At 48.4% G+C, this 9,150-nt stretch overlaps 1 protein-coding gene across 1 annotated transcript; it reads right to left on the reverse strand.

Moving 5' to 3' along the window:
• RIIAD1 (regulatory subunit of type II PKA R-subunit domain containing 1) lies at window positions 1–4,081 on the reverse strand. Its single transcript, XM_081340780.1, has 4 exons — window positions 3,982–4,081; window positions 2,591–2,667; window positions 1,468–1,514; window positions 1–580 (listed from the first exon to the last, which is right to left on the reverse strand). Exons 1-4 carry the CDS (start codon window positions 4,063–4,065, stop codon window positions 507–509), a joined length of 282 nt encoding a protein of 93 aa, XP_081196906.1. The 5' UTR covers window positions 4,066–4,081; the 3' UTR covers window positions 1–506.
• Between the last annotated feature and the right edge of the window lie 5,069 nt (window positions 4,082–9,150).

Below are 9,150 nucleotides of genomic sequence, written 5' to 3' on the forward strand. Positions count from 1 at the left end.
CCCCATTTTTAATGCGGTCAGTAAGTGAACCCAGCTTGCCCTCTTGACTTTGCTTGTCAGAAGGTCACAGAAGGGGATCGTGTCACACACACACACACACACACACACACACGGACGCTGCAGCTGCCGTAAGTGCCTGCCAGTTGCCGAGCCTCTGGGGTTGATCACGTGATCACGGAGACGACAGGGCAATCGTAAGGGTGAAAAACGGCCCTAGGTCTCTGCTTTCAATGCCGTTGTGAGTTTTGATCGGTCACTAAATGAAATGTTCTTAAGCCGAGGACTATCTGTAAGGATGCAGCCGTGCCTGGACTTGCCCGTTTCATTCCCCCCACCGGGTGCAAAAAAACGAGCTATTTTCATGCATGTTTTGGTTTTATTGACAACCAAAGAAAGAAAAGAGATTCCAAGAAATATAATAATTCGGGGGGGGGGGGGTTGTGAGAAGAAGGGGCCGTTTAAATTTTCAGGCAGCCCCAAAGCGGGAGCTCAACCCGAGGGGGCCCCTAAGTAGCCTGGTTTAGCTTCTCCATCATCTGTTGCTGGATCTTCTTCGGCAGCTCGGGGTTGGTGAAATAGTCTGGAAGGCGAATGGGAAGGGAAAGACGCTTTAGACCAGCCCTGGTGTGTAGGCAGCCACAGATATTTACTTATTTATTATTTATTAATTTTATTTGTATACCGCCCTTCTCCCGAAGGACTCAGGGCGGTGATATCAGCAATCCGGAGTTTTAATCACATTGGAAATTGGAAGGAAGGAAGGAAGGAAGGAAGGAAGGAAGGAAGGAAGGAAGGAAGAAAGGAGGAAGGAAGAAAGAAAGAAAGAAAAAAGAAAGAAAGAAAGAAAGAAAGAAAGAAAGAAAGAAAAAGAAAGAGAAAGGCAAAGAAAAAAGAGAAGGAAGGAAGTTTAAAGTTTAAAAGAGAGCCGTATCACCATTAAAGATCCTATTTCATGCAAAATCTTCAGAAGTTGAATTTAAGCAGTCATTGATCATAGCCTGAGCAATCAGCTAGTTATTATTCATTATTTGAAGCAGACTTGTTCCTTTCTTTCAAACCTTATTTACTTTGGGAGCGGATTCTGCTTTTCTCTCTCTCTCTCTCTCTCTCTCTCTTTAAGCCACGCTTGCTTGGCACACTCTCCAGGGATCCTTCCCAATGGAAGCATTAATCAGGGAGGGTCCAAAATAATCCACATTAAAGCAGCATCCCTGAAGCACCAGGACCCGGGTGGGCATTTGATCCCGGCAGAAGAGAGTTGTCCTTGGGGCGAAGTAGGGAACATTTGGGGGAGAGGCACAAAGTCGTCTAGCCAAAAAAAATAATAATAATGGAATTTTCCACGGTGCCAGTCTGATTCCGGCCAATCGGCAGCCCAGGCTGGTGTGTTTTGCACACGCGTTGATTGGACACCGACATTTCCAGACCTTCCAATGGGTGTTGTTCAAATAAATTTTAATTCTTTACCTGCCGCAAATTCTCGTATATTCTCCGGCCTTTTCATCAAGACGTCTCTGGAAATCACAAAAAACGGTGAGGGGAGGGGAGAGACAGAAAACAGATTTTCAAAGAAATTCCCCCCCCCCCGAAGTTCCTGCTTGCCGATCCAGACTCGGCCCTTGTCAAATTGGTAAATGACCCCCTTCCCTTATCGACAATCGATAAGGCAATTAGCAACCCAGGAAAACATTTAATTTATATCTGCCCTTCTTCTGCGTGGGCAGAATAACAGGGCGGGGGGGGGGGCCCGAACCAAGCTTTCGATGATTAAAAATAAAAATAAACCTTGACAAAAGCCTACGAGAGTCAGCCGGCTGAGGAAATATTACAATTAAAAATACCTTTTTCGGAACGCTGCAGCTCCGCCATCGGGAATCGATAAAGCAATTAGCCGGGCGCTCCCAAAACCGAGGTTAAAAGAAGTTGGTTCAAAGAAATTGAACCGAACAAGAAGAGGAGAAAAATCACAAGGGGGGGGGGGAACCTGGAAAACAACCCCCCCTCCCCAGGATTGATTTTGGAGTCCGAGGGGTCGGCAACTGGCAGCCTAAGGCTCCAGCCTGCCATTTGGCCCGTTCACCGGTGGCTTTTTTCCTCCAGAGCTGAACGTCAGTTCGAATCTACAATTCTTGGCTAGCGAGTTGGCCGCTAAGAGGGAGAGGCCGCTCACCCGTTTACACAGGTCGTCCTCTAGTTACGACCACAACAGCCCAAAAGTTCCATTGCTAAATGAGACCGATGTTAAGTGAGTTTTGCCCCATCCATTTAATGGCCTTTCTCACCACCCGTTGTTACACGAACCCTCTGGAACACTGCGGCCGTCATAAGTATGAGTCAGTCACTGATTTTGGACACGTGACCAGGGAAAGGCTGCAACCGTCGTGAGTGCGGAAAGCGGTCATCGGACCCTTTTTTTTTTTCCCAGGGCCGATGGACTAGAAGACCTCCAAGGGCCCTTGTGAGTCCGTTATTGTGTTGACTTCAAACGGTCACTTAAACGGATGTAAGTTAAGGATTGTCTGAATCAGCAACAACCAAGTGACTTGCCTTGCCTTGAGAAAAACAATTTTTTTAAAAAAATCCTCCTGACCTGAGAAATCCCGACAGCAGCACCTCAATTTCGGTGTGAGTCCGGAGATACTGTTCATTGTTAATTTTGGTGTTGATCTACAGAAAAAAAAAAAAACCAGAGATACAAAAAGAAGACAGAAAAATCAGTGTTTCGAAGCACCCCTCCATTTCCGGTGCCTGGCTTCGTTTCAGTTTTCTGTTCCTAAAATGGCACGTTCGGCAGTCCCCTACCTTACAAAACCAGCCTACCCTGCAGGGCTGCGTGGAAGATGAAAAGGGCTAAGGTTGAATCAGTTGCTTCAAATCTCCGAATGAAATAATAGTCTGCAGCCTTAACGTCATTTTCTTAAGGGTGGGTGGGGGTTTGCCTGTTGTTTTGTGTGTCTGGGTGCGGTGTGTGTGTGTGTGTTTATTACACTTCTTTGTAATTGTCCCCTGGTTGTATAACTAGGGTCAGAATAGTGTTTCTCCAAAGGTATGGAGCCTTTCGTAAAGATGCTAAAATCCCTTGAGCATTATGCAGCTAATAATAATAAAAAAATAATAAAATGATAGTAATAAAATAATATTTAATAATAATAATAGTCCCAGGGTCCTTGGTAAGGACTCGATAAGTAGACAAAATGTCAAACCCAGTCTCAACATGTGGCTGACTGTGTGAATAATAATAATAATAATAATAATAATAATAATAATAATAATAATAATAATAATAATAATAATAATAATAATAATAATAATAATCTGAACCCCACAGATGTAAGAAGAAAAAAGGGAGCCCATCCATGAAGAAATAGGAAAGGGTTTGGGGGAGAAAGGCTTAAAATCCATACACACATAAGAGGCAGAATTTTCTTTTCCCAAATCTGGAAAGCAAATCCTAAATTGCCAAAAAAAAAACAACCCTTTGATTTTGTCATTGCATTCTGCTTGCTTGTTCAAAACAATCCTGTCCACATTCCCACATTTTTTATCGTGTGGAACCCCCCCAAAAAAAATCAAATCAAATCAAATCGAGGATTTCCTCCTCTGTCTCAGTAAACATTTCGGAACAATTCAGAATTGTCGTTTTTTCCAAGCTGACCCACATTCGCACCCCGAAACTCAACCCGTATTGGCAGCCAACTTCCGTCCAATTTTGCCATCTCGGTTTGCAAAGCTGGGTCTCTTGTGATCTCGGCTAGCGCCAAGCTGGCTAGTTTTGGGGAAAGACCCTCCCCCATCGAGGAAACCCACAAGCTTCTTTTTTGGGGGTGCCTTAGGATTAAAGTTTTTTGGGGGGGTGTGCTGGAATTTCCCTGCAAAGGGAAAGGCATCACGGCTCCTCTGGGTTGGCAGCTTGGTTCAGCTTTGGGAAGCAAGGGGGGAGCTTTAAAAATTAAGGGGGGGTCCCTTGCCCCCCTACCCTACCTTGTAGGTCATGAGCTGACGCAGCTGCGTGGGGTGGAGGGCCCCCACATCCAGGTTTTCCAGACCTGACGTGACGTCAACCATTTTGCACGGTGGCAGCTTCCGTCCCTGGCAGAAGCTGTTGGCGCTGTTGCCATAGGGACAGTTGCTAGGGGTTGCAAGGCCTTGCCCGCAGAACCAGGCCTGTTAACCCCCCCCTTCTGTTTTCCTTTATTATTATTTTTTCTCCTCTTCCCCCCCACCTCCACTCTTCCTGCTTTCGCACCTGGCTTTGCAAGGAAAGCAAATTCCAAACGCAAGGTTTGGGTTTGAAGAGAGCAGTGGGTGGTCTGTGGGGTTGGGGTGGGGGGAGGGGTTGCATTAATTTTGCAGGGGGCCCCCCCCAGCCCGCTTCCCCACTCCAACGCTGCAACTGGTCCTTGAGCTCTTATTCGGTTGCATCTGGCCTGCCGGGAACTTTTCCTCCTGAAAAAAAAATGCAATTATTTTGTTTCAACCTCTCTCCCACCTCCCAAAAAGCCACTCCGTTGGATTCTTTTTCACAATCTACCCCCCCCCCCGCCCATGGTTGTGACTTGAAAAAAAAGGCCCCAATTGATGCTTTGGAGGCTTGTGTTGTGCAGGGTCTGAAGCCCTGCCCACCGGACTGGCAGCGTGGAGGCCCACTACGTCATATCTTGTGCCACACAAACCAGGGTTAAAGTAAAACCAGGATGCACAAAGCAGATTCACCGGGTGCTTTGTTCTTCTGGGTTTTCCAACCATGGATTGAGGGGGGTGGCGGTGGTTGCAAGCACAGTCGTTGATGGGCAGAGCTTTTTGTGAGAATTCAGCCTTTCTCACTTCCAAAATAAATTCATGAGAAATAGCCTTGGGGGGGGAGGCAGGTTGATTGTCAATAAACAGGCAGAGGCTTCCTTCCTTCATTCTTCCCTTCCTTCCTCCCTCCCTCTCTTCTCTCTTTCCTTCCTTCCTTCCCCTATTTTACAATAACCCAATTGCCTCAGCTCCTGGATGTCCAGCCAAGGCTGTTCATTTTTATTTTTTTTAAAAAACTGACTTGCATAAAACAAAGGAAAGGTGCAAAACGCGGAGCCCACTCTGCCGTGGGTGTGCCTGCTGTCTCCATGTGCACATTTTCACCACGGGTGTGTGTGTGTGTGTGTTGGTGTGTTTGCACAAAGGCAGGAAGGAGACCGTGTCCCCCTTCCCATCTCCTCTAGGGATGAGATCATTGTGGGAAGGGAGCAAATTCTTAAATCATCCTGCCATTTCTGATATCCACAAGCAGGGCACGCTTCTCGACAGATGTCAATATATATTACCTCGGCGAGCATCTCGGTCTTCCAGGGAAGAGGTGCTGAGGGCCGCCAGCTGGTTGGAGCCAAAATTCGCCAGAGGCCAACTTCCCTCGCCGAGGCAGGACTTTGCCAGGCCTTGCGACCTCCGGAGGGCTCAGCTCTGCTCAGTGGCCAGGGAGAGCGACATGACTACAGCTCCCAGCATCCTTTGCCACGGGCCCTGCTGGCCAGGCATTGTGGGAGCCAGTGGCTCCAGGAGGAGGATCCCCAATTTCTCAGCTCTGGCTGAGATGAGACTGGGACTGCGCGTGTGCATTGGGGAGGGGGGCAAAGTCCTTCAGCCGGGGGTTCTGGAAGATACTCTGGTGATGGCCCCCTCTGGCCCCCCAGCCGGGCTCCTGAGTTGCTTGAAATGCAGAAGCAGAAGGCTATTTAGATGGTAGATAGAGACAGACAGACAGACAGATAATAGAAATAGATGAGAGAGAGAGCGATGGATAGAAAAAGATGGATAGGTTAGGTAGGTGAAAGAAAGAAAGAAAGAAAGAAAGAAAGAAAGAAAGGAAGGAAGGAAGGAAGAAAGAAAGAAAGAAAGAAAGAAAGAAAGAAAGAAAGAAAGAAAGAAAGAAAGAAAGAAAGAAAGAAAGAAAGAAAGAAAGAGAGAGAAAGATAGAAGGGAGAGAAGAAAGAGGCTGGGTTTGTGGACTGTCTTTTTTTTTCCCAGCTGGGGAGAGTCCTCTGTGCATGCTCAGAGACGCGAGCCCGCTCTGGCTGCAGGCGCTCCGGCACCACGGGAAGGCCTGGAGGAGGACCTGGACGCCGGTCGCCACCCTGTCTCAGCCTCCTTTAGGGCCGGAGCTGGCAAGGGGGAGAGGCGAGGGCAGGCGGCTGTGCCCCCCCCTCCCCTTCCCCTCCCTCGCCCCTCCTCCCTCCGCCCGGCTTTCTTCTAATTGTGATCTGGCCAGCTGTGTTTCAGCACCGCGGACAGCTCCTGAACAATGGGACTGCGCCGCCACTTAGGGACCCTCTGCAAATTCCGAACCAGGAGGAGGGGGGAGGGGAGGGGGAAAGAAGGGGGAGGGCAGGGCAACTCCCCCCCCCTCCGTTCCAGGGCCCCCTCCATCTCCAGCCCCCCCCCTCCCTGTCCTTGTCTCCCTTAGGGGAGGGTTTAAATCCACCTCTCTCTAGCTTCCTGGTTGCTTCTCCACTCAAAATAGATTGTGGGTCAGGATGTCTCAGCCCCAAATGTACATTTTGACCCCTTTCCCATTCCCACTGGCCGCCCTCTCGGCTCAGGACATGGGGGTTAAAAAAAGGGAAGCTACAGGCCTGGGTCTCTCGCCAAAAGGCGGAGAGGGTGGTATCTAATGTGGTATCTCTTGCATTTTGTGGCAATGCAGTCTGTGGATGTTGTTGTTGGTTTTCACCATCCCGGAGGGAGCCAGGGAAAAAATGCAACTTAGAACAGGCTGAGGAAGAGATGCAGAAATAGGGACTGATGGTTTCGGAGGTTTTCTTGGTGCTCCCACCCCCTAAAAACTCGACCCCCCCCCAAAAAAAAATTTCCATCTGAAATGGTAGCTGAAGAGTCAGGAAAAACAAATCAGTTCAGCGAAAGAAAAAGATTTAGAAAAGACGTTTATTTAGGTTGCCTTCTGGGAACTGAGGGAGGGAATTAGCAGCTTGGAAATTTGTTAAAATTTAGGGGTTTATCGCCCCACAAAGCAAATTTTTGGGCTGTATATTCTGGGGAAGGAGAATAGTGACATTCCTCTGCCATTTGGGTGCTTAATGGAGAAATGGAGAATAATCGTGGCTGTTGTTTAGAGGTGGGACTGTTTTTTCTTGATTTGTTTTGTTTTTTAAATTGATATATCCAGGGAGGTTTGTTGATAGCCCCTGTGCCTTCCAGAATGGTGCAATGGAGCTTCTCAACTCAGAGATAGTCTACCTTGAATAAATAGAAAAGGAGAATCATGGCTGTTTTTCCAAAGCATTTTCGTGGCCCCTGGATGGGTGAAACAAACTGGCTTTTTTTTTTCCTTTTTTTGGGTCTCTGGTGCAACAGACTATTCTAAGGCCTCTTTCAACCGTTTGAGACGGTCTGGTGTTGTTCTTGATTTTATTAATCCCCTCAAATCTTGGATGTGCATTACGGCCCAAAGTTCCTTTTGACCAGTATCACTCAGAGTGAAGCAAAGGAAACACTCTTTCAGTTCAGATTCTGGGCTGTGTGAATCCACGGCCCATGTTTAACTCTTGCTAGTTGCACGGATGTTGATTTCTAGGCCAGGATCTGAAGTTCTAAAAAAAATGCAGCTTTTAGGTCAACGTTTGGCCTGAAAATACCTAGTAGTTTTCATTCCGTCCGTGTCGCCCAGCTTTGTGCTGCAAAGCCATGTAAAATCTTATTTATTTACTTGATGCCATTCTGTTGGCCGCCTGTCTCACCACAGGGTAACCCCGGGCGGCTTACAGTGTTAAAATACTATATATCCAGGCACTCCTCGACTTACAACCCAACATTTTCTGTCATTAAGCGAGACATTCGTTAAGTGAGCTTTGCCCTCCCCCCTTCCGTTTCGCCACCTTCCTTGCTCGCCACAGGCGTTAAGTCACTGCAGTTGATAAGTTAGTCACCCCGGTCACTTTACGTGTCAGAAGGTCGCCAAAGGGGATCAACACACACACACACACCAGGATGCTGCGACCATCCTAATGAGAGTCAGTTGCTGAGTGTCTGAATGTTGATCAGGGAATTGCAATGGTGAAAAATGGTCAAAGCTCCCTTTTTTTCCCCCCAGTGTCGTCGTAACTTTGAACAGCCACTAAACGAACGGTGGCGAGGACTAGCTGTAATCCCCTTTTCTCTCCCCACCCCCTTTCCGATCTTGCCTGGAAGCCAAGGGCCTGCTTGGCAGCCGTGCGTTTTTCTCCCGAGTTGGCACTTTGTAGCCCGTCCCTAACTCTGACACGGTTATTAGCCAAGGGAGAAGCGGGGATCTGGAGGCTTCGCCGGGTGAAGAAGGCGAAGGGCTGGAGAAGCGGAGCCGGAGACTCCGACCTGAGGTCCAGGAGGGTTGGGGGGGAGGGAAGAAGCCGAGAGAAGAAAGGGGGGGCCCGAGAAGGCGGGGTTGGGACCCGGAGAAAAACCCCACACCAAGAAGAAGAAGGAAAGAAGAAGAAGAAGCAAGACAGACGGAGGTGTGGATAAAATCCGCCAAGGCTCCAGCATAAAAGTTGATCGATTAAAACTTCATTAAGGGCAATTGCAGCCCCCCCCCTTTCCCGCGCCCCCCACCCCCGCGAAGCGTCAGGATGAGGGGTCGGGGAGAAAACTCGTGAGTAAAGGGGGCAGCTTTCTCCAACTCCGGGTTTAAGCGGCGTCGGGAAGGGGGGGGGCAAAAAAAAAACCCCAGCAAGAAACTCGATCGGATTCCGTTTATTTATTTTTATTTTTATTTTTTTGAACCGAATCTAATTTTCCTGCGAAGAAGAAGAAGAAGAAGGCTTGGCGGAAGGAAGGAAGGAAGGAAGGAAGGAAGGAAGGAAGGAAGGAAGGAAGGAAGGAAGGAAGGAAGGAAGGAAGGAAGGAAGGAAGGAAGGAAGGAGATGCCAGTCAATTAAATCCAGACCGGAGGGCTCTTCCAAGCCCTGTCCCCCCCTCTTCCCCCCCCCCAAATCCGAAACTGTCCCCACCTTTCATCTTCTTTGTCTCCTGCTGCCAAGTCGGGCGAATTTCCTTTTCATTTTATTGGCCTCGGAGACTGGTAATTCTCCTTTAGCTGCTGCTTCTTTTAACGCTTCTGATTTGGGGCTCGGCGTTCCGAATTCGAGGCTCGCTCCGGTTCTGCGCCCTTTTGGACCA

This window comes from Vipera berus, assembly GCF_964194415.1.
Source record: "Vipera berus genome assembly, chromosome: 16".
NCBI classification, from domain to species: domain Eukaryota; kingdom Metazoa; phylum Chordata; class Lepidosauria; order Squamata; family Viperidae; genus Vipera; species Vipera berus.